Source organism: Lagopus muta, chromosome 3 (assembly GCF_023343835.1).
Source record: "Lagopus muta isolate bLagMut1 chromosome 3, bLagMut1 primary, whole genome shotgun sequence".
NCBI lineage: Eukaryota > Metazoa > Chordata > Aves > Galliformes > Phasianidae > Lagopus > Lagopus muta.
In genome coordinates, this window is record NC_064435.1 from 42,012,799 (window position 1) to 42,039,039 (window position 26,241).

Genomic DNA, 26,241 nt, shown 5'->3' on the forward strand with positions numbered 1-26,241 from the left:
GCTTTCAGCTTCTAAACTTGGATTTTTGAGGTTTTAAAGAAAGCTTATGTTGTTCTAAAAGTCATGTGGAGCCTTGATTAAGTGTATCATGCAGAATCTATTAGCAATTAAAAACTACCGGATCATCCATTTGTCGCAGTGTTTTCAGAGCAGAGCCTTGGAAGCAGTGTATGAAAGGGGACGTGGCTGTGTGCAAGCATATTACTTCTTACATTGGTTATCCTCCTATAGGTTTGCTAAATAAATGTCATTACTGGGAAAATTTAGATTTTTTTTTTTAACATCACCTTATCAAATCACTTTCATGAAATTTATTTCATGCCTTCAACAGATTTTACATTTTTTTGCCTTCAGACAAACTGTGAAGTTAAATTACATTAAATAAATAAACGAAGATTATCTCCCAGCCTTATTCAGCATAATGAACTACATAATAATGCCACAGAACAGATTCATACTTGTGGGTGTATGAACACTTGGGGTTCAAAGGCAATAGGATGTCATGGAGTGAAATGGAGAAGGCATGCTGGTGGAGATGTGGGGTCTAAGTCAATAGGCTGTCATGTTCCTTCAGTTCTGCTTACTGAAGATGAATCTGTTTAATCTAATAATCTAATATACTGGATATTTCTGTAAAGGAATCGCTGACTGGTTATTAAAGCTATGCCTTTACAGACTCATAGAGATCATCTATGACTGCCAGAACAACTACAGAATCCCTGTACTTTGTTGCTTATGGCATTGTTGAAAGAGCTTACTGCATAGAAAAAATCAATAGCTTGAAGACATACTGTTGCATTCATTTGAAAATGGTACAGCAGTTGCAAAATTTCTCGACAAGACTGCAGAAGTCGTATTTATAAGAAAAAAAACCAATTTCTATATGCTTTTATTGCCTGGGTGATGTTACTTTAATACTGGAAAACAAAGCTAATAGTGCCCTATGCCATATGTGAACAGATCCTATTATAGGTATTGCAGGCTCCTGGTCTGCCTTACAGACACACAAACTGCTATTTTATAAATTCTAGTGTTACAAAGCTTGCAGGTACATATACTTTTAGAAACTGCACTGGCACATATATGTTTTAGGAACCTATTTGAGGACCATTTTCTGAATTGGAACATTTGCATTTGTAATTTGGAAAATCTGCCTGTAATCCCTGAACTACAGAATAAACACACTGAAACCTTTCTAGAACCCCTACAAATTCCTTCTGGTGAGCTGAATTGCAGATTCGTTGTGAACTCTGACATTTAGAGGCTCTTTGCTCCTGATGTCCAGGGCCTGTTTAGATAAACAGCTGAGACACGTTCTAGTTCCCCGTCAGGGGAATCTAAAAAAAAAAAAAAGAAAAAAAAAAATCAGTAAAATAAGAAGAGCAGATGACTTTGTTTTCTGTTTTATCCAGTTCTCTTTAAATCCACACAATTCAGGCAGTACCATCATCCTCAGCCTGCACACTGTTGAATTAGTCAATCATAAAGAAGCAGTAAAGTTCTTTGAATAAAAACTTGATGTTCTCCTGGCATGTAGATCACAGGATCACAGAATGACTTGAATTGGAAGGGAACTTAAAGCCCACCTAGTCCCAGCCTCCTGCCATGTGCAGGGCTGCCCCTTAGCAGCTCAGTTGCCCATGGCCCCATCCAACCTGGCCTTGAGTACCTCCAGAAACAGGACACCACAGCCAGCTCACCTAGTCCCAGCCAGCGCCTCACTGCCCTCTAAGTGAAAAATTTCCCTGTCACCTCATCTAAATCTCCCCTCTTTTTCTTTAAAGCTATTCCCCCTTGTCTTATCACTATCAGACTGTGTAAAAAGTCAGATCCCCTTCTGCTTGTAAGCTTTCCTCAGGTACTGGAAGGCCACAATGAGGTCTCCCCGGAGTCTTCTCTTCTCCAAGCTGAACAACCATAACTCCCTCAACCTATCTTCATAGGAAAGGAGCTCCAGCCCTTTGATCATCTTCACGACCTTGTCTGGACCTGCTCCAGCAGCTCCACATTTTTATTGCCAGGCCTCAATCCTGAAAGACAAACCATCTTTGGCTATTCAGTGCTTTTTTCTCCTTTTTCATATAGCCTGAAGCGTAGTATGCAGAACACAGGTTTGTGCAGGAGGGTGTTCAGTAAGCTGCAGGGATTCCTGTACCAGTGGGTTGGACCAGTGTGTGTGGAAGGCCAGGCACAGGAAGGAAATGTTGCCCAGGCAGTGCATGTACAAAAGAAGTCATCCTGCTTATATTCATTGAGTCTTGTTACCAGGGAAAGGGAACTTCACTAAAGATGTCTTTTCGTTTCTATGGTTAATTCTGGTCTGTGGTCTTGTGACACAACGGAGCAGAATCATTGCTACTTCCAGTGATGATGACAGGGCTGCTCACAGAAAACACTACAGTCTCTCACATTCTGTGCATCTTGGATCTGGGCTTAGTAAAATGCAATAGATGAGGTCTACGTTTCCCGTGTATACTCCAAAAGGATTTCATAGCCTGTCAAGATCACATGTCCACGAATTGAACTCTGTGAATGAAGAGGTAGTTCACAGTGTAGGCAGTTGCATCATAGAAGGGGTGTGACTTTCTCAAACTAGATATGGTTATTTTTATTAAAAAAAATAAAATTGTTGTCCTGTCTGTTGCTTTAATTTTATACATGGAAGCCAAGGACAAAGAAGTAATTATATAACATAGAAAAGTAAATCAAAATGGACACAGACTTCAAAGCTTTAGGCCAGCACAGATCTGGATGTGAACTTTCCAGCTAGTTCTCTGCTCAGGACAAAGTGGACTAACATAGAATCAACAGTCTTTTCCTGAACTGGTGGGGGAACAAAGTTTGAACCATTTGAGTGACTCAGTCAGGGAAAGAGCACTTCTTCCACACCAGTATGTTTTTTGCTAGAATTGGTTCCTTCAATATCTTGTTCAGGAACACAGCCAGTGTGGATTTAGGACTGAAAGGTTCTTTTGCTGTTTCTGCTTTTTGGTGCTCTTTTTGCTGAATGCTAAGGATACATTAGCCTGGAAGATTAAAGTTTAGAGGTTGCCCTTGTGAGGAATTTTCCTGCAATACTCTTATGGTTACTGTCACGCACTAACCTCAAGTGACAGATTTGACTTACTCTAACACAACACTTCCTTTGGAGAGCTACGGTAAAGGCTTTACTTGTCCTTCTCTATGTAAGGTGAGGGAAACTACAAGCCATTCACACAGATCAATCTAAAGATTTATTTGCAGCAGATAAGTAGGGAACTAAGCAGTAAATCTATTCCATCTACTTCAGCTACAGACATCTCAAACACTCTCCTGCTTGAGAGACTAGCACAAACCTAAAACACCTCCCTCCAGTTCAGAAATGCTCTCTTCCCTGTCCCTTCTTGATTGATCTCAAGTTCTTAATCTCTCCACTTGGCCCTCAAGCAATAATTAAGGCAATTAGCTTCTACCTTCTAGGGCTGGTTGTTAACCCAAACCAGCTGACTCACCTCCAGAGAAAAGTTCAGTGAAGAAAAGGGTTGCTGCTTTAAACAGATAAATGCAAAAAGGGGAAAAGCAAGAACAAGATAGGCTTTCTTTCTTGTTTCCTCGTAATTTTGTGTAATTGGTATCCTTTTACGTTACATATGCAACTTATTTCTGTAATATCCTTGCTGCGTTTCTAGCTTTCTCCAAAAGCAATGGATGGGAAAGAAATCTGATTACTGAGATCAGGTGTAAATTGCTGCTCAATACTGATCAGATATGAGGTTATATGCAATCATTAGTCAGCTGGTTGTGGTGGTTGGTTTTTCATTGTTCAGTTGGGGTTTTCCTCTTTGTGAGTCTGTCTCTCAGTATGTTACCATTTATGTCTTTTATTCTTCCAGTTTTTACTTTCCAATGTATAAGTGGTCAGTCAGGCTCACGTGATCAGTAGAGAAAGAGTAAGAGGAGAGTCTTCTCTCACCCATTCTGGCATGTGACTCTAGTGGCTGAGCAGCACAGTGTGAAGGAGGGAGAGACTAAATTTGTCTCAAAGGATTGAGATAGTTGAGTTAGATATCCCTCCTGCACTGCTTGTACCAGTTGTGTCTTAATCTCCTTCTCAAAGATTTGTATTGCTACAGTGCTCAGATTGAAAAGGAGAAAGGTGAGGGAACATCTGAAGTGCCATTGTGTAGGACTAAAGTAGGAAGGTGAAATCAGTTGAGGAGAGCTTATGATAAACTTGGAAAAAGCACACCAAGAAAGATCCTTTTTATACCATTGTTAAAGCATTTCCCTTTCTTGTCCTACTCACCAATTTCAGTCCCTCATTATTTCATGCTTCTGCTCTATGCCTATTCTTTCTCATATGAGTAAGAATAAAAATAAATTTTGGAAGTGCTACTCCTCCTTCTACATTGGAAAATACAGGTCTGCAGCTCAGCATCTAACCATGTGTTTAACACATCCAGCTACTGTACAGTCTTAGGCAGACTTCACAGGGAATTGCTGAGTTCCTGAACCTCAAAAAGCATTCTTTTGCCAAAGTTCTAGCAAGAGAAGGGCAGAGGCATCCTTCATCTTAATTTCTTTCATTCTACCTAGTAAAAACAAATGATCCCATCCTTTGCTCCTGCTCTGGTGGTACACAAGCCCTGCAGTGATGACCTACTTTTTTTCCCTACGTCTGTCTCTGCTGCTACTCTCTAGAAGTTTCTTTTGAAACTGTGTATGTGCCCTTGCATAGCTTCTATCTTCAGCTTTGATGCATGTGGACAGGAGAGACAGGACAGCAGGATGAAAGCAAGTATCAAAATAAAATCTTTATCCTGTGTATTACTAATATAATCTGAATGCCTGTGAGTGTGTTTACTCCTTAGGACCTTTCCTCTGCAGATAGCAGCTTGGGTATACACAAGCTTTTTCAATGGTGGAGTAGGAAACAATTTAGTAAAGAGTGAGAGAAAGAAAAGGTGGTGGAGCAAAGGTGCAGGATGCACAGTCTTTATATTATGTGTGGATGTAGTTCTAGTAAGAGCTTCACTGTAGCTGACAGTCTTAGCCTCAAGGGACATTGTTCACAAATAAACACAATTTCCCAGGGTCGATTCTACAGGACTTGAGAAAATAATCTTAAGTTTCATGTTAGTAATTGAAGACGAAAATTGGCTATTGAACTCTTTTGGTGTTGTAGCATAAATTTCCAGCAAGAGGGAGTACAGAGATATTTAGGGAGGAAGATGTGAAGGAAATAGTGTGAAAGAAGTGAATTATGTAAGTGGAGAATGAAGCAACAAGAACTAAAGGCATAAGATAAAGAAAATAATGTAATATTTTAGAAGGAAGCAGTTTGGAACAATTGGTCTAAAGTGAATCAAGGGGCATGAAAAGAGGAAGAAATAAAGGGCAACAATTGTGGCCATCTTCTAGTTCATTTTAAGTTTTTGGAAAAGGGCCCATGAGTAAATCATTGAATTATGTATGATTTATATTCTCTAGTAATGGAATAGTAACCTTAGGACAATTAAACTACTACTCAGGAAGTTATTTCACTTCTGTATTCTCGCTCAATTCCTGTTTGTGTTGACAATAACTTCATGTCTAAATCAGACTATAGAGACCATGTCTGCAGCTGTTGTACATAGCAATTACTTTTGAAATCAAGCAGCAGCCTGTGAAATTTTTTAACAGGTGGTACAACTGTTTACTAAAAGGTTGGCTCTTTGAAGATGTCAGGGCTTCTGATGCTCTTTTGCAAGAGAGTTCCTATGCACCTAGACTGTTGCACCCATACAAACATGCTTGGTTATAGCCTTCTCTTCTGTAAGAGAGATGAGGACAGGTTGCAAAGACATAAGTGAGAATCTTGAGGCTTGAGTTGTTATGACTGTCATTGTGATATTCAGATTTGTACAGCTTTTCTCCATCTTAGCTACTTCTTAAATTTGACTATATTACAGGTTTCAAGTCTCAGTGGGAAGAAATGGATAGTTTAATCTTTTTACAATAGTTGGTAGCTTTTAGCAGCCGGTTGTCTAACAAGTGATCAAAGAATGATGGGTTTTTACTGATAGTCAAAAATGATCACTCTCTCCCTGTGATGTGAACCTTAGGGGCCATTAAAGTATATTTCAAATGAAAAATATTCTCTAATTCACACATAAATTGTTGATGTTTCTTTAAAATATACACATATCCTGAGAAGTGAAGGGGGTGGAATAAGGGTGAAAACTGTAGAGGTCCTATTCAGAAGGTCAGTATTTCATCAAAAATTAGAAACAGTGATTTTATGCTTAAGCTTTTTGATTGACAAAAGCACAAGAATGATACAGGGCTACCCCCTGATTTCATAGATGAGTTGATAGCGCCTGTACTAATGCTGTCCTTGGAACACTACTTATAAACTCTCCTTACTTTTTTAATAAGAGGATTTTTTGTTCAGAAGATTGGCTCTTCAGAAGGGGGTATAATATTTGTAGATCTCCTAGATCTATTAAGTACATTACAGGAAGTGTTTAAATCCTTTATTGCGTCCTGGTTTGCAGAAATCCAGAAGCTTATGATGGAACTTGCCTATGTGGCAGCCTCTTTCTCAAGTTCACATAAATGTCAGATGCTTTAAAAATCCAAAATAGCAGTGTATAATGCCAAAAATAATTTAGGCTTTTGAGTCTGTCACCATTTAGCATGGACTTTTTAACAAATGTTATTGCATTTTTTTTTTTTTTACTGAAAAGCACAGCAGCCACATTGTACTATAGTAGTTATAGTAGTTATTGCAGGCTATTCAACTAGGGTTTTTTTTGACTATTTGGTTGAAAATACCTGCCTTCCAACATCCATGGCAGGAGTTCTAGAGGTCATTAATAAAACAAGTTTATGAAATAAGAGCAGTGGGAAGCACACAAATCTGCTCTGTTAAATCAGCTCTGACTTTTTCTTCTTGACAACAGTGGGCTAAGGAGATTTGGATATGCTTCTGATTATTAAAGAATTCCTCCAGAATGTCTGGGTAGGCACCTTTTTGCCAAGCGGGAGCCTTCTTGTGAGTGTAAAGGCGAGTAGGAAGGGACTGCTTATGGATGAATTAGAAAAATATTCCTTTACCTATTGCCTCTCAATACACTTTGTTATTCTACTTGTCTGAGAATTCTCAGTTGCCTCTCTAGTTTTACTCTCACCTTAAATTTTGAGGTTGTTTCTACTGGAGTAGAGGGATACATTTCGATAATGTTGATCAATACCAATTAACCTAGGATAGACTATATTTTATCTAAATTGAGAAAATGTACAGAGGAAAATCTGTGTTTCACAGTCTTTGGATAATTGAAAAATAAGAAATAATTTAGTCTTCTATCTCTCCAGATATATCCTGCTGGAATTAAACTGTTTGGATAATTCATAGTTTACAGTGCTTGTTGGTGGTAAATATGCCTCTGGTGAAAAGATTGTTAGAGCAAACAGGTAATATGATATAGACTGGCTAATAACTGAGAAAGAGCAAATAGATCTTAGGAACAGCCAGTATTCTCTCATTGATTACTGTAAGAAACAGTGAGTCTGGGAAAGAGACCATGCCAAAGACAGTTCTAGGAGGAAAATAATCTATTCATTAGTCCTACTGTAAATAAATGAACAATTGGCTTGTGTAACTGACACTGTTAAGACTCAGCAAACAAAAAAAGATCTTTTAATATTTTGGTGTAATACAAGTTTTGTGTACCTTATGCAGTGTACTCCAAAATATTCACGTTAAATAACAGTGTTACAGAGTCAAACAGGTAAACCCTAGATTTCAGCTATTCTTTTTTTTTTTAAATGCTATTATCCTCATGCTCCAAACAGCAGAATTATGTATGATGATGCCTTTCCATCATTGAGGGTGAAGTTTTATGAAGAAGCTGGAAAAGACAATTGTAGTGTAACGAGGAATAAAATAGTCAGTCAGGTACAAGTATACAAGTAACATGAGGAAATGTATGATAACATGAAAATGAGGTTAATTGGATCTTGAAATAAATGTGAGATACTGGGATTTTGTTTGAGACTTCACTCTCTTTTCTATTATAAGAAAAGAAATTATGATAGTAAAGTTTCACATACATGATAATATAAAGGTTTAAAGGGAGTATGTGAAAAGATAATAACAGTAAAGTCAGGAAGAGATGAAGACATAGATTTTAAGAAGAGTTATGGAAAAAAAATGGCTTACTAATGAAAAATTATGGAGAGCTGGACTTCTATCAATAAAGTCTGAGAGAGAATTGTTTGGGATAACAACTGAGTTTTGGTTTCCAGTTCTGCCTCCTAGATTACTGTTTAAACTAAGGAGAAAAAGATAGGAAAATTTGAATTCATAATGTCATCTCTTAATGTCATCCCTTTCAATGGAAAAAAAATCCTATGTATGCCAAAAGTATTTAATGTTTTCTAATGTGTTATTCATGTTACTTATGCCATGGATTTAATGTTAAAACAACAAGAAAACTCTTGTAAGGAAGTTCTGTGCAGTTTGGAAAGTTTGGTTTGCATAAGATGGAAAGTCGAGCTCAAGGAAACTGATGCTCATATCAAATACAGTTCTTAGAGGAAGATGTAAGATATAAATTCACCCTTAACCTTGACAAATTAATTTTATTATTTATTTTTTATTTAAATATGAAGCAAAATGCACGATTTGTACTCAGTCAGTTCACTGGACATCGGTGTTTTACTTTACACCAAAACCCTCTCATACATACAATCTGTTAAAAAGCATAAACTGAAATAAAAAATTTAAGTTATGTTTTGGTTTAGACAATTTCAGAAAAATATATTGAAAACAACCAAACTAGGCATCAGACCATGAGAATATTCTCTTTGAAAGTAGAATTTGCAAGAGTATTTGCTGAAGCTGTAGACTTTTGTGTATTCAGAGGCAGAGTGGGAAGGGCAGAGGTACAGAAAGAGAAGGAAGAAAACATTGGAGGTACAACTCTATATGAGGGATGAGCAGAATGTTATTAGCTTTAAATTATGATTTTATTTATTCATGTTTTGTTTTTTAATATTTAGTAACTTTTAAAGGTATAGAGACAGATTACTAGAAAGGAATCAGATGTATACAGCAAAGTGTTTTCATCTCTACTTAGCAGTAAATATTCTTTCATGCTTCCTTCCCTTTTCTTGCAGGACAGAAACCTGAGTTAATGCCTGCCAGCTCTTCACATTTCTGTTGTCTAATATAGCAACTGAAAGAATTATATACTTGTATGGGAATTGTTCAATCAGTGCCTGAACCACTGATTGATCACCTGAGGCAAGGACTGGGTCAGCCATGGGAGCACAGGTGAAGACAGTTCAGCTGTGTGACCAGAAAGGGTGGAGCCTGGCTCCACCTCTCCTAGACCCCATTTAAGGGCTGACTGCCATGGGGGAAGGATCTCTTTCTGGAGATCTCCCCTTTCTGGTGTTTTCCCCTATGAACCTGGATCCTTAGATATGGGCGAGCATTCCTTCTTTGATTGTCTCTTTTCCACCATAATAATCTTTCCAACTATAACACCTGTGAAGTGCTATCCTAACTGCACTACTCTTCCAAATGTACGTTTGTTGACTGTGCAATATTATAGAATGAAGTGTAAGAAATATAAAACAAATGTAAGAAATGAAGCTTAGCTTTCAAAAAAGCTGCCCTAGACTTCCTTCAGAGACCTTTTCCCCTGGGAAGCTGGGTCTTTCACTCGCCCTTGGCATTAAAAATCTTGAAGGCCACAATATTCCCCAATCTGTAGTCATGACAAATAACCAGCATCACAGATGACCTTTTTGAGTAACTGAGTAACGTTTTGTCTGTCATCAGTAGCCTCCTCTGTTGGCTCACTGAAGAAGTTAAGAGTTGCTGAGTCTATTGTTCGGAAAAGTCTCCGGCAAATGAGTACACGTGGTGTCATTCAGGAGATCATGGCTAATGGCTGTATACGAGCATCTGAGCCTACTAGGCACTGGGAAGATGTGGTATACTTTGATTTTGTTCATTGCTGTTTCACAGAAACTAACAACACAACCTCTGTTGGCTATTGCGGATTTTTTGCATTAATAAATATTTCATATAAGTGGTATATATTTTTTTTCCTCACAAATAAGGTGATGTGCTCTTTATACATAAGCGTGTAGAAATCAATGAATCAGTCAAGCAATAAATAAATCTATTATCTATAGACAGGTCTTATATGGAATTTTGGAGTTTTTTTGGAAATTATTCTTTGAAAAAGTTTCAGATAAAATGTACAACTTTCAGAGTAGGCCGAAGAGAATGTTGGGAATCTGGAAAATGTGTTTTGAAGAAAGAATGCATTTACTGGGAAAGAAATACTGAGGGGAAGGGACATTACAAGAATCTGAATTCAAACATCTGGAAGGTTGCTATAAGGTGGAAAGAGAATGCCATCTTCTCCAGGTATATCTGTTGTCTCTTGCCATATGTAGTAGACAGATGAAGACAGAAGTTTAGCACCATCTACAAATGTTTGATGTGTTAATATATTAATAAGTATGTATACAGTGTAACGTAGAATATTTAGAAGATGCATTTCATCTCCATCCCTGGAAGTCTTAAGATAACTTCCATACAAACAGTGGTCAGGAATGACATTCTGACCTTGTTTAATGGCACTAAGATGTACTAATCAACACTGCATTTGTCTTCTCAGGTTTTTATTGTATTACATGATACCTTCCTTCCGATTAACCTTGTTAATTTACTGGAAAGATGTTGGTATTTCATGATAAGCTTCTGAAATCAAGTTCTTAGGCAATAATTTTTTTTTATTATTATTATTATTTTTTTTTTTTTGTAATGGAAGAGAGTACAATAAATACTTACTATTACAAGGGAAAGATTGAAAGAATTAACTCGGAATCTTCAGAAAAGGACAAAGTGGCCAAAATATGTTTATCAATGTCTCAATATTTTTAAGGCAACCTAATATTTTTTTTTTATAGGTAATACTCTATGCCTGGTTTGTTCTCCTTGAACAAGTTCTCCTTTTACATTTCTATAGCTTTTTTTTTTTAAACACAGAACTTTCATGTTTATAGATTTCTGTCCATCTAATAAATTCACTTCAATCTTGGACTGCTGTTGAGATGTGTGCTCTCTCTATGCGAGACTCGCATCATCCTGCTAAGCCTAAAGGTTTGTGCTTGTTCTGTTCGTGAAGAACTGAAACTGCTTCTACCAGGTTCTTGGCAATACTAGGCAGAATATTTGCAGGTAGACCAATAGTTGTATGCACAGGGACAGAAAGAAGAGTCAAATTTGTCCACCTTGTAAAGGAGCTCTCTGACCAACCACCCAGCAACCCTTCCCAGGAAGTAGCCTAGGTTTAAGAGACATTCTCCTCTCAGTAGCTGGCCCTTATGTGAGTTCAGGGTGCCTCTGTCCTGGGTCCACCACTTCTGGTCGCTTGGGAACATAACTGCAAAGAATTTGCGTGTGCCAGCCACAGCCCTTCACTAGGTGCTCAATCACCAGTTCAAGCTGTGACCTAACAGTTCTCCTACAGTGCTTTTGGGTGGTGAACTGGAACCAAGAACTGGTCTTAAAAAAAAAGAATAAATAAGACTGGGGTTAGCTAGAATTGCTTCTCTAGTCTACTTCACCCCAGGACTATAAAAATGTATGTATCAAGGGGTGCACAGGAATAAATAAGCGTGTTCTTGCCTGGCAAAGGCAGGAGTAGCCATTTCAAAAGACAGTGGCAACCTTCAATAATCTGGTGTGAGACTTGAAGCTGGAGAATGTGTTAAGAAAAAATTTATCCTCTGCTTTCTTACTTCATGTTTATATACCTCTGCAACTGATAAGAAAATGGTTATCAGTTTTTTGCACAACTACAGAGTCAAAACAAATGAGAGAACAGCTTCTTCCTTCTCTGCCTAAATATTATTTTGTGTAGAAATACAAAAAATGTAGAAAATATATTTTTAACTGAGGCTCTGTGATGACAGTTTGTTGACTCCCCTGCTAGGAAAAAAGCGTACCTTTTCTCTTTCTTTCTTTCTTTTTTTTTTTTCTTCTGTTGCACCATCAGCAAATCCCTAGTGAATAATAATTTTTGTCATACAATGTTCATACGGCATGTTATTCTCCACTTTTTATTTACAATGCTAAAACTGTTCTTGAAATAAATATTTGGCAGAAAACATTGGACAAGGCCCTCTGCAATGCTTTCTTTAAAAAGACAAAAAATAAAAACTTTTGCATTTTCTTTTATAACACACATAGCTAATACATTTTGGTCTGGATTTCTTTCCTTTACAAAAGCAAATTTCAATCCTAGTATATAATTTATGATCTTGGCATCTAGCCCAAACATATGTACATGTTGAAATCAGTTTTGCATCTGTTTAACTTTATGCACATGAGTAGTCTAATTCAATTTAATCTTATGAAATGACTTGTATGAAACCAAGTGTTTGTGGAACAAGAATTTCAGATAGTAGGGTTCTTGAGGGCAATAGCTTCTGCTTGCTGAAACTATGTGGTTCTTACCACAGGAAATTGTATCTAGATCATCTAGGATGTCTCTTCAAACTATAGCTGTAGTAAGGAGAGAAATGATGGAGTGCAAAAGAACATTTCTTGCAAGCTAGATTACTTTCTACTTCTTTTTCTTCCTCTTCTGAGAATCTCTTTACTATTAAGTGAAATCAGTCATTCCTTCATAACAAGCTATCAGACTGCTGCTGTTGGCTTTATGGTAGCCAGTGACAAAGTTAAATACTGTTTTTATATATGCTACACTCTCCGGAATGTTATAATCATCATGTCCTATCTGGATGGAACCATGTTCTTCGTGAAACTTATTATTATTCAATGAATTCAGCAGCTGCTACAAGGAAGAGTTATGAATGGGCAGCAGTGTAGATATTCACCATCTTCCCCAACAAAACGTCAGTGCGCCAAATAAGAGAACAGGGTTTTTGCTGCTCTGCCAAGTCTTATTTTTCCACACCATCTCATGTCTGCTATCCTGAACCCTGCAATCAGGCAAAAATTCTTTGCCACGGAGTTGTAGGCTGTAGGAAGACAAGAGGTGATGCTGAGCTTACTAATTGTTGAAGATATTTGCATCCCAAGCTGGATTTTCTGTTTTCTTCTGCTATTTCTTCATTCTTCCTATCTCCATTATCTAGGCAGTGAAGAGACTCTTAGGAAAGGAACTGAGAAAGAGGCTGCAAGATCTGCTGTTAGGTGCATTGCATTAGATATTTAAAAGTGGAACTCAAGAGGATTTGTATTGTGATAATGTAGTCTGGGAAGGTTAGATAAGGAAGGCTTGGACAATGAGTGCTGGAAAGGCAAGAAAATGAATGGGAGTGACTGCAAAACTGATGATGTAAAGAAGACAAAGATGAGATGGAACTGAAAACAGGGAAATAAAAAAGTTATGGGAGTAAGAATTTAAAGCAAGAAGTGTATGTTAAAGACTAATGCGGTTTTGTTGGCCTTTCCCTTCTACCTCATTACACAGCTACATTTATGATTGATGAAAACACCCCTGAAATAAGAAGCGAATTTTGGGAGGCTCGGAATATTGCTCAAAATGTGATTTTATGTATGTGTATTTGAAATAAATTTATGATTGAGGTATTATGCTCTTGAGGGTTATTTGGTGGCATTTAGATGAAGGAATTTGAATGTGAAATTTAAAATGTAGCACCTGATTTAGATTCTCTGAAGCTAATAGAAAACAGTATGCCTTGAAGTGATAGAAAAATATATTGAAATATTACAGGATTAAAATATTATAGAAATAAAATTGAGCTCTGAATTACCTTCAGATGAATGTGATGGCTCTGATGAAGATTCTGTGATACCTTTGTGTGGCTGGTGTAAAGATTTGATCCTAAAGTGTTAAGTCATATAAAGCTTTTTATTCCTGTTGTCTTTGTGGTTTTCATTCTGAAGCATATGCAGAGGAAGCAGGTAACTGAAGTCTTAATGATACAGGGAAAATTGTACAGTATTGACTCTCTTTGTAACTGAAAAATTTTGGTCCTACAAGTGGGTAGAACTTTAATGAGATGGTCATCTGATTTATACGAGAAGCTGACTGTTCTGCTAAGGTGAAAATTCTGAATGTTGATATGTGAAAATGGCTGTACAGTACATTTCTCAGCAGTGCATTCACAATGTTGGCAAACCTACACACCTCTAATTCAGTGTGGGGTTTTGCAAGTGAAAACTAGAATATGATCACCTCCATGTCTTGAATATTTTGAACATACTGCACCTTTTATATTTCATACCAATTGAATTTATATCAATTTTTTCTAGTGAAATCTGCTTTGCTTTAAAATGTGTAACATTTAATCATATGTGGTTTTGTGCAATTTTACTGCCCCTTATTTATTCATGGCTAGTATACAGAAGTCAGTATTTCTTAGAATCTTCCGTGTGTAACACTTGGACAGTGCTGTATAACAAATACTTCATCTTAACTGTAATTACCACAGGCGATCTATTTGGCAATTGATTTACTGAATTTGCATCTGGTCACATTTTTTTAAAGCATGGAAATGAATATTATGGTGAATTGTTCATTTTTAAAAGGATCACGAGCACATTTTGTTGAACAAAGGATAAAACAAAATCATGGAATTATTTAATGCTTATGAGGCGTTTTTGATGAATAGACCTTATTTCTATGGTGATTTTTTACAAATGTATTTTTTAATTTCTTTTTTTAGTCTCCTGCACATAGCTATTCAAGCTATGACTCGGGCAAAAATGAGAGCGTAGACAGAGGTGCTGAAGATCTGTCTCTGAATCGAGGGGATGAGGATGAGGATGACCATGATGAGCAGGAAGATCCTGAGAAGGTTAATGAGTCAGATGGGGTAGAAGCTGAGCGACTGAAAGCTTTTAATGTAAGTCCTTCTGCACTTCCTGCTTTGCTTACCTCTGCTATCTCTTTTTACATTATTATTTATGGGTAAATTTGACAGTATTAATGGCACATTAATTTGTTTGATCTCTCAATTATTATATTAATGCAGATTAAACACTTGCCAAAAGAAGACAGATTTATTGTGCTTTGTTTAGAATTTAAATCAGAGTGCCATCTTTACCAGTGAAGAAAGCAAAGCTTTGTTTTGTGTGTGTGTGAGTGTGTGTGTGTGCGTACCTGCGTGTGGATGTGTGGATGTGCATGTTCAGTCAGTGTACGGAAAGGGGCCGTAGCTAGTTTATCAGAAGACCATTCCACTGGTCAGCTGTTCTCTTTTGCTTTCCCAGTGTATGTAATTGTGCATGAAAACACAAGCAATTGTTCAAATCAGAAGTGAAATTCACTTCAATAAAATGAAGTAGCAATCACTGCTTATTGTTAATGATGAAACTAAGTGGTGTCTATTTTCATAGTCTATTCTGGTTTATCTCTCAAGTTCTATATCCTGTAGACTATTCTTTTCTTTTTTTTTTTTACTAGCTTCTTCCCACTCCCTATATAATCCTTTAAAGTACTATTTGCTTAATATTTCTGGCTTCCCATTACAAAGCTATTCCGTGGATAGAAAAAATGTCTTCCTATCAGTAATCAAGACAGAAAGCTAGGAAGAGAAGAGAGCAGCCCTCCAAACCCGTCTCCTCTGTCTCCCTCTTGCCAACAGATGTTTGTCAGGCTGTTTGTAGATGAAAACTTGGACCGAATGGTCCCAATCTCTAAGCAGCCCAAAGAAAAGATCCAGGCTATCATTGACTCATGCAGGCGACAATTCCCTGAGTATCAAGAGCGTGCCAGAAAGCGCATACGTACTTACCTCAAGTCCTGCAGGCGGATGAAAAGAAGTGGTTTTGAGATGGTGAGTTTTGATTTAAAACCCAGCCCTAGTTTCCATCAAAACCCCATATGTAAATCCATGACACTATTTTGTTTTCATCTTAGTGTCTTTTTTTGTTTTTGTTTTTTTTTTTTGTTTTTGTTTTTGGTAATACCAAGTCAGAGATTTCCTTTTTCCCTCCTTCATTCTTCCTGTATTTATCCCCTTTCTTCACTGGTTTAAAAATGAGAGACTAGAATTCACAAGATGAACTAATATGGATCCACAGGAAAAGAAAAGTAAAATAAGGGATAGGGAGAGAAACCAAATGATGGCTTACGTGAGTGGTCATCATCATGGCTTATTTCCTACTCAAGGTTACAGTTAGAAATTTTTGCCTGGCAAAGTCTTAAGTAAGACAGGTTTTTCTTTAAAATGCTTTCTCTGATTATACTTCTGTGAGCTCTGTGAAAAATAGATCGTGCTAGAGAAATGCTATCTCCAAGCAAATGCCCAGTGCGGTAACATTGCGTTGGCAATTTTTTTTTTTTTCTCCTTGCACAGTTTATTCTATGAGCTATGAGTAGAAGTTACCCCCTTGAGTTCTTTCAATTGATGTAAATCGAGTTTACGTTTTGAGCATCAAAATGGTGCAGTAAGTGTGATTGAACCAAAGACCATGAAAAGCATATTACCATACAACTGGCATTGTTTTCAGACATTACTATTTTAGAATCACCCAATCCCCTGAGAATGGGCAAAGGATAACTCTTCTCACCAGTTGACAACTTTTTTTTGTTTCTAAAAACCAATCTTTTGTATTTCCCAAACCCTGCCAGGAAAGGTGCAATAACTTAGGTACGTACACACCTTATTATTGAAGTGTCTTAGCTTTCACTCTGGCCATTAGATGACAGTGAAATCACCTCCTCTTTACAAATACATACCATTTAGCAATCAAACATATCATTTTTTATTTTACTGAATCATCTGCAAAACCATTGATTGCATTGAAAATATTATTGGGGATCATTGAATTTTACTGTTTCTCTCTCTCTTTCTCTTTCCTGCAGTCTCTGCAGAATACTTATGTCCATATGCTATTTTAAGATGTTAGCTGACAGTTTTTTATAGGGTAAGACCATTGTTGGATATTACAAAGAGCAGAGACAGAAACAAAACTGTGTTTGTGATTCTAAATGACTGCATTTCTTTATTACTGAAATACTGGGATAATGCTATTTCTGAACAATAGAAACACAGATGAAAAGACACAGGTAGAATTAAGGACATCTGTACTGATAAAAGTGCCAAAGATTGGCTGACGATGTACATGTCAAATTGTACAGATTTCCAATGTATAAGAAGGAGAACAGAAAGTAATTTTTTTTTAGTAGCATCAACTTGCATCTATTCACTCCATCTGAAAATAATTCAGCAACATCAAGTTCACCTTTCATGATGCAAAATATTTTTGTTTTGCTGTACTTTCAAATGAAAATACTAACAAAATTAGCCAGTGTTAGCAAGCCTCTTCACTGTTCTGATTTATGGCCTCATTAATCACTATTCACACTGATGAGGAGTTATGTAAACTGAGTCCCTTTTTTGTTATCTGAAAGATTTGTGCAACTCCTTTTCGGTGTGAATAAGGAATTTACAGTCTGACCCATAAAAAGGTAGGTTGGCCTGACCTTAGAGGTTTATATATATTTGCAAATGTTACTTTCAGATGAATAAAGGTTGTAGGATCAAATTTATTCCCTTGAGAGGAAAAGGAGCAGAGAAAATGATTCAAATATGCAATCTTTGTAATTCAGAAATATTCCCTATAATATTCCATTACATTTTATGGTGGGCTTTATCTCATTCCAAACAAACAAATCACCCTCTAAAATATTAAATTTCTGCCCATGAATGGAAGTGACAAGGCAAGACACTGGTGTTTGTTCCAAAAACTGAGGCTTTCATTGGGCAGAAGGGAAATCTGCAGGTAGGAATATGAGCCAAAGACTATTCAGTGTCTTTGGAGGACTTCCCATTATCTTCCTGAGATAATAAATGACGTTTTATGCTTATGTCTCAAATAATTCCCAAATGGAATGCATATCCACTTGGTGGTTTTAATTATTTTCTAATTTCTAAATTACTATATTAGTACCTCATGATTATAAGCAGTTTTTAAAAATATTACCATGGACAGAAGCACTTGACTGTATGATTATTTTGACCCTATTCACCACTTTGACAGTGGAAAGGAATCACTTTGTCTGAATAACAACATTTGTCCAAAACAATCATGAAAGGATATGTCGGTGTTGATTTGAATCAAGTACTACACTCAACTACAGCAAAACAGGATAATGATCTCCTCAGGAGCAATAGTGCTACTGTTGTTACATTAAATAGGATGTCAGATAATAATCTCCACAGGTGGTGTCTTTTGCTATAGACATGTTAAACACAAGGTTTTCACTTTGTTCAAGGCCAGAATTGTATGTTTTGAGCATCTAGTTGTAGGAGAAAGAGAATTAATCTCTTAGGTGATATGTGACAGTTCAGAGTGTGCATGTGGAGTGGTGCAGCTATCTACAGCATCATATTGCAAAGTGAAGTGAAAATGTAAACACTAAATTTAATTGGTGTAAGTCTGCCTGGTAAAGATGAAAAATCATGCCTGCAGCATGCTTCTGTCAGTTATTTGCCATCTGTAATCCAAACGACACTTCTCACTGCATGCCAGGCCAGTTCTAGCTATGAGGCAAGAAAAAGATTCAGTCTCACAAGTGTTCATGTTTGTTAAGTTTCTCAGCATTAATTTTTAAGAGATACTTACATTTACTCTGCTCGTACTTACGACAGCTTGCAGTCTGTGGCCTCCAAGGCAGCTTGAATAGCATCTTGTTACAAATAGCCTTTGGAGAAATTGAATATGCTTTCTTTTTTTTTTTTTTGATTCTTCAGCTAACTATCATGCCACTTCCATTTTCATTCTGACACAAGCACATCCCTCAAAAAAGCACTGTAAAGTTTTTCTCAAGAACTGTAAAACCGATTTTCTCCTCAGGTTCGCTCCTGTGTATGGTCTATTGAGAATCTTCTCTCACCAAATTCTGTGATCTTGCTCACAATTTTTGATTGAGAAGAAAGTTGTTTTTTTTTTTTGATCCTGAAATCACTGGCTTTCTGATGAGGTCTCTGGGTTCTGCTTCCAGGTTCTGCTTCCACTTGTGTTATGGTGTATCACTTACGAACTTCAAGAAGTTCTTGAAGACTAAAATAAAGTTTTTCTTTATTAACCCACAATAAAAAAAAAAAATTATCACTTCTCTCTGAAGGACTGATGGTAATGAGAATTCCTTTCTATATAAGAAGTGTTATCTGACCTATATACACTGTACAAGAGGGGTTTTCTCCCAGAAATAGTCAATGACCTATTTCACTAATTTTAAAAATGCATACTTCAGAGTTGTCCCTGCCTATGTATCTGTAGGAAAAAAATACAAATTAAAAAAAGATAGCAGACAGCTGCTGATGGTATCTACTTACTTAGTCCAGAAAAATTTAATGTTAAAAATGATCAAATGGGATTGAATTATCTTAATAATCTTATCTTTGTTCTACTATCTGCTCCATCCCATCTACAAGATTTCCTATCATCAATCTCACTAACTGTATTTTGTTTGAAACAGCACCTTACAGTATCATTTGCACCGACATATTTTTTTGAAGTGCATTACAAGACAAGATCAAGGTTTTAATAAACCTGTAGTCACAGAGAGATTCTTTTTATTTAAGCTAGAGTAAACCTTTCTTGGTAGACGCTACTGTAATACAAAGAAATGTTATCAAAGAGCAGTGTCACTACTGTAATATATTGTAAACAAATGGCTAAGTTATAAATGCCTTTCAATGTCTGAAGATGTTTGGATGTGTAAGACACAAGAAAAGGAGTAATGCCCTCCTTTGCCCTAAAGACAGCTCCTGAGTTACATCCTGTGGTCCTTCCCAGCTTCTATCCTACTGCCAGCATCAACAACAACAACAAAAAAACAAGCTTGATGTCTTTTGATTCTTTGTTTGTGCCAATTGGCTGCAAGTGGTGTTTCTACAATTTGCAACTGTGCACGCATCAAGATGTTTTAAATGCATCTATTGAGGTGAAGTTCTTCTGTACTGTAATTGAACAAATTCTGTGGGGGCTGTTTTCAGAAGGTGGTGTGTTTTCTGAAATCTGCCTCTTTGCAATGTCTCTGTTAAGTTTTATCTTTACAGAGAGGAAGCTTCCATGACTTAACCAGTTTAGTGTTGAGTAGTCCAGCTGTCCTTGCAGTCACTTGACTTTTCAGACCTCCAGGCCTCTGTTGGTTGGAAATGTTGCAAGCATTTTCAAAGTATGAAAGCCTGCAGGTTGAGGGTTATGTGCCTAATTTTTATTGATTAAGTAAGGAGGTATTAAGGAAAATATCACAAAAACAGTTGCATAATGATCTACATATAGGAACAGAATTGTTATTTTATAGTGCACCCCAAACTCTTGATCTGTCCCTTTCCTTTCTAAGCACTTATCTCTTGTGAAACAGTAGTTAGTTTACATGATTCTGATGGGTAAGCTGGTTAAAAAGGGCAAAACTATTCTCTAAAAACTCACATCATTAAAAAATCCTAGAAACAGATTTTTTAGCTATTGAAATTCCTCTCCTTTCTGAACAATTCAATGTGTACTGAAGTAATTTTTTAGAAACTACATTCTAATTCTGTCTCAGATATGTTTTGCTTTTTAGTAACTTATGAAGGTATGAACAATTTTTTGAAAGTGAGTAGCAGATGTTATCCTATTTCCAGTAACTTTGGAATATGTGAAGAAGTTAGCTTTGGAAATAGGAAAAAGGCATGATAAAAGGCATGAAAAGGGTGAAAACAAGAAAGTAAAAAATACAACCCTATATTAATTGTTCTTTTCTTTTGTGTTCTGTGGGAGAGAAAAAGGCAGAAATGCAACTTTGACATTAGTTTCATTCTCTTACTGAAAAATTGTAAGTACCAGTGTAGAATAAAGCCCACTATTTTATGGGAAAAAAAAAGGGAGAAAATAATGTTCAGCTTGATTAGTTTTTCTTGTACTATGACTGACATATTATGACCTCTGCTACAGTGCTACTTGATGAATTGGCTTGTGTGAGTAGCATGAATATGTGACCTGACTCAAAGTGTTTGAACTAGGAAATAATGTTAAATCAGACTCACTTGTTCCTGGTCCTCTGGAGTTTTACTAGCAAACTGTTTTCTGTTGAAGTGCTTAATCTAATCTACTCAATCCAAATCCATTTCAGAAAGAATAAGCTCTGCCCAGTGATTTCTATGGCTTCCTATCACTCTGAAATACCAGATATATTTAGGGCAGTCATAATCACTCTTATGTTAGCTGAGTTAAGGTGCTAGAGAAATTAGATGACTTGGGCTCCCTCAGCAATAATAAATGAAACCCATAGGTGACACACTCTTGAGCAATTATCCCCAGCTATCTTGAAAGTCATCTTCTGGAGATGTGTGTCTTTTCAAAGGTATAAAAAATGAGCCTAGATAACTAGATTAGATAAAGTACCAAATCTTTTTGTGGATAAAATCAGATAGATCTTATTCCTGTTGATCACAAAAGATAGTGAAATTTTCTGCTACCCCATTTAAAGTGCTCTCTTCAATAATTGGGCCAAGATGAGGCCGTATGGAGGTGCAAAGGCAGGAAAGAATTAATTGGTTGAAAAATGTCAATTGTTTAACATACAGGCAGGAATATGGATGTGTTTGGGTAAATGGATATAGTTAAGTGCTGTCATAATGAACTGTGCAATAGTCAATATTTCAGTTAAGGTACTCTAAAGCTGAAAACTTTAAAAAGCGGTGTGAACATCACTGAATGTTTTAGGAAAAATATTTCTTGTTGTTTTTTGGAATTTCTTAGTAGGTGTTAAAATTGAGTATTTATCACAACTTCACTGCAATCTGAAAGACTGAGTGAAATACATCAAAACCCAGTCTGAAACAGTTGCTGGAATCGTTAAAATGCCAGTTCAGTTGTTCACATTTCACTGTTTTGCCCAAAATAAATATAAAAGTACGTTCAAAAGGCTGCAGTACTGTACTTTACTATATGAATTTAAAAATACTGTAAGGAAAGGATTCAGAATCCTTTTAACTGTGCAGTGCAGGATAGCTCTGTGCCATACAGTTAACTACATTATACTGACTAAAAAACCCCTTTTGAAGATAATGCACGCCCTGCATATTTTGGATGTTTTCTGTGAAAAACTGCTAATTAGAGATTGCTTATTTCTATTATATATATTAGAGATTCTAATAGAATGTGTTAGATTGTAATATGTTATTATGAAAGGTTTGTGGCATAATATTTGATTCTGGCAATGAACATAATGCATACACAAACAGCTGACATGCAGGGGAGCAGCAGGGAGACTCATGGTGTTAGGACCTCAAAATGCTTGATGGTACCTATGGAAAAAACCAATTACTGCTAGTGAGGTATCCTGGAGATTCACCTTTACCTGTGGATGCCCAATTGCTTTGGAAAATGTTTTTGTTTTTGAGTAGTAGTTTAAATGTGTTCTCATTCACACATTTATATTAGATGCTAGAGTATCTGTAAACAGAAGAATGTAACTGTATATTAATGCGATTGCAACTGTCTTATACCACAGGATTCTCCTTTTTGTTGTTGACTGACCTAAAGTACAGGGAAATATTTATGCAGAAATGTTAATTTGTGAAGTCTGGCATATTAGCAGGTATGCATGTGCCTGTTATCTGACAGAATTGGTAGCTGATTTTTTTCAGAACTGAGTCAGGCCGGTGTAATGTGTGCAAGAGTAACTAGACCAACTTCCTTTTGCTTGTAAGAAATTACTGGACCTAACAGCAAATATATAGGTAGTAACTTCAGAGGTAAAAGTTCTCCAACTATAGGCAACAAACAGTGGATCAAAAATTCTTTCAGGTGAACATACTGCTCCTAGTGGTTTAGACTGAAATAGTCCCTCTGATATATCTGTAATTGGTAGATTTATACCAGGAATGTACATTTGAAACATAGCAGTTTGTTAGATTCCATATAGAAACAAAAGAATTGTGTGAAACAGCACTGAGCCATGCTGAGGGGAACCTGACAGCCTAAAAAAAAGGCTGGCTTGTCTGAGAGCTGTCAGCTTTCTTTTGCAGAATGGAATTACATTGCTTTTGTCACATTTCCCTATGTCTTTGTGTCTCACTCTCAGACAGGGATGTTGGAAATGGGCAGACCCACAGAGATTGAGATGTTTCTTGGGATGCATCTTACTGAAAGGATTTTATAGCGGTAATCATGACAGGGATAAAAAATAATCAGAAGTATTGAAGAGGAAGTTAAACTAAGGCAGAAGGGGCCTCTGAGCTTAGGAGATGCTGCAATGGCTTCAGTTTATTTAGAAATTAGAAAAAATGTGTGTAAGAAGAAAGATTATTTCAAAGTGTTTTTTTCCTCTTAGGCAAGGCTTTTTGAAATTGATCTTTTTGACATTTCACAGGTATGGCATTTCATGGAACAGCAAATCTTTGTAACAGTTCTTCTATTAGTGACAGTCACCTTCTCAATCAATGCCAGACCAGGACTCTGACTAAGTTGAGTTGATGGAGCCCAAACCTTAATCAGACCGTTTTTCTGCTGTGCTTTGTTACAGTATTTTACTGCTCGAGTGACTCAACCGTGCATTCATGTTCTCCTGAAGGTTTATTCTAGATAGTTCTTGGCATGAGCATATCAACAACTGGCTGTGGTGATGTGTGAGAAATTGTGGGTTAATAGATGTTTCAAGAGGAAGATACTCAATTACCCTGGAGACTTCCTCATTTTTCCAGGTATTAACTTTTGAGCAGTGTTTCAATGGTGAATATACCTGCTACAATCATTTTTAGAGGAAAAACAGGTGACTGCTTGATTGTAATGGTGATTCATTATTTTTAAAATTCTAATAAACCTATTCTCTCCCATAAATAATCTGGGGAACATGAATTCATTTGGCTTTTTGGACAGAATGTTACTTTTTTTAGTTCTTACATCACCTTCTGAATATCTGTTGATGTTTATGTAGCTTTATAGCTCTGAGCTTTAAGTATAGCTGGAGGAATGAGCCAGATGTTTACATAGCATTTTTCAGGAACCTACTACTGGAGGAGCACACTGAGACTTCCATGAATCTTCAACATACGCAGAAAAGTGGCATGTAGAGTGACACTTGGCCACCAAATACAGAGAGGGATTTAGTGCGGTTAAATGATGTGATAAGATATTTAGATCACCATGAGATCAGCACAGTTCTAAGGAAGAAAAATATTTATGCTTTGTCAATGAAAACCTCATTCGAAGGCTTACTCCCTCCTCTGAAGCTCTGAGGAAGATAGCTGTATTTGCTGTGATGCTAACCTCGTAATGACACCAGGTTTTAGCAGTACTGTCCCTCATCTCATAGAATGATTTATTTTCAGTGCATGGGAATGCATTGCTGTTCAAACTGCAACCAAATTCAGTAGGTTTGTTCCACCCAAATGTTATATTTTATTGTAGTATTGCTGCCTCTAATTATCTTTCTGGCACAGCCGTATCAGGTGATAGAGAGTTTCCTCTTGTATGAATGTGGAGAATTAAGTTAAGAGCACTAGAGATGGAGGCCCACAAATCCTTCTCTATTTTTAAAAGCTAGTTCAGCCACTGGTCCCCAACTGACTGAGGTTCTGTGCATTGGAGAACGTAGAGAATGAGATGATAAAATGACATTCTGCAGAGCACATTCAAAGTCAATAAATTGATTTAAATTTTTAAAGGTAAAAATGTAGTCGTGGTCTCCTCACAGTTTCTGGAATAGTATGAAAACCATAAAATCTGTTGTGTCAATATGATCTCAGAATCACGGAGGTTATATAAAAACTGAACAGTGTACTTCAAAATCTGCTTCTAAAACTCAGTGACATTTCACAGCAGGTTCATGCTTTTTTTAATAAGAAAAGAAAAAACCCAATCGAACCACAAGAACCACCCAAGAAAAACCACGCATGCAGCCCAGCCCAATAAAAAACAAAACAACTAAGAAACAAAAAAAAAATCCCCCAAACCACATATGGCTAATTTCCCAGTAGCTGTGAATTCACACAGTTCACTTGAGTTCAGTGAGGCTTTGAAAATTTACAGTAGTTCAGAATAAGGTCCAGTAAACTGTAATGTCTGGAATGCACTTATGTTTATGTACATAGATCACTCCAAAAGTAATGTCTCCTTTTTATTTCCATAGAAACAACAGATACAAAGAGCACAGTAATGGCATTTGACTAATCAAGAACAAAAAACTATTTCTTACCACAGCCACCACCATTAGCTAATTTGTGTGAATGAGCTGATCGAGACACTCTTTGTTTCACAGTGTGACAGCTCTGCATGGTCACCTGGTCTGTGGCTTGTCCTTCACATCACTGTCGCCACTGCTGAAACACACCACCCACCCCTCACTGTGCTCACATCCACTATTTGGTCTCCATAAACATTCTGTGTTGATGACAGTCAATGTGTACAATTTTTCCCACATGGAGGAATTCAGTGACACACCTGGGCTTCATACGCTCTTCCATGTCAGACACCATTGTGTCAGACTGCCTCTTTGCTGCCACCTGCCACACAGCAACAACATGTAATGGACTACTGGTGGAGAGGTTTAGCCTGTACTGCAATAACACCAACCTCTACTTCTGACACTGTGGGCAAATATAATAAAATAGAAGGCATTACTTTCATAGTTGCGCTTGTATGTGACAGTGTCTGGGATGCTGTCCTAATTTTCTTCATTTCTTTATAGTTCAACTTTATATACTAACAAAGATATAACTAGTTTTATTGTTAGTCTCATCTCTTAGTTGCTGTGGATGTAATTAGGAAAAACACATGTAAACAGTCTTATTGATAAAGGGGTAGGGAAGATCATACTGGAATTCATGACTGAGCTAAAACAGATTTTAGCATTCTTTTGTGTTTAGGGTTTTGGTTTTTTTTTTGTGATTCATTGCACCTTTTACCTAAAGTATGTAAATTCTATGAAATTAGTAACAAGGGGTTTTGTTTGTGGATAATGAACTATACCTAGTTAAACCACAAAATATCTACATAGTTAGAAGGATGACAATATCGAGAGGAAAACAGATTTTTTTAGAAGTCACTTTAATCACATCAGTCATGTTGCAGTAAGGAATGCAAATATTCACATACTACAGATTGAGACTGCTCCAAAATGTTCTGACAATCTGTTCTGAGTGATGCCTTAGCCCCAGTCACTCCGGGTTTTTTGTTTTGTTTTGGGTTTTATGACTATAAAAAGCCACTACTCGTCTCCGTCACATGCTGTACAGGATAAAAGCCGTTTGGCTTTCTTA

General features: G+C 36.8%; 1 protein-coding gene across 6 annotated transcripts in view; it reads left to right on the forward strand.

The window, feature by feature from the left end:
* The window catches only part of NOL4 (nucleolar protein 4), a 185,728-nt gene that overhangs the window by 122,885 nt on the left and 36,602 nt on the right, over positions 1-26,241 (forward strand). For 5 of the 6 annotated variants that reach the window (XM_048939461.1, XM_048939462.1, XM_048939464.1 and 2 more), the window contains 2 exons: positions 14,707-14,886; positions 15,628-15,819. In XM_048939461.1, the coding sequence (XP_048795418.1) occupies positions 14,707-14,886; positions 15,628-15,819 (372 nt within the window). The remainder of the gene's footprint in view (positions 1-14,706; positions 14,887-15,627; positions 15,820-26,241) is intronic. The other variant, XM_048939463.1, reaches the window with a different exon arrangement.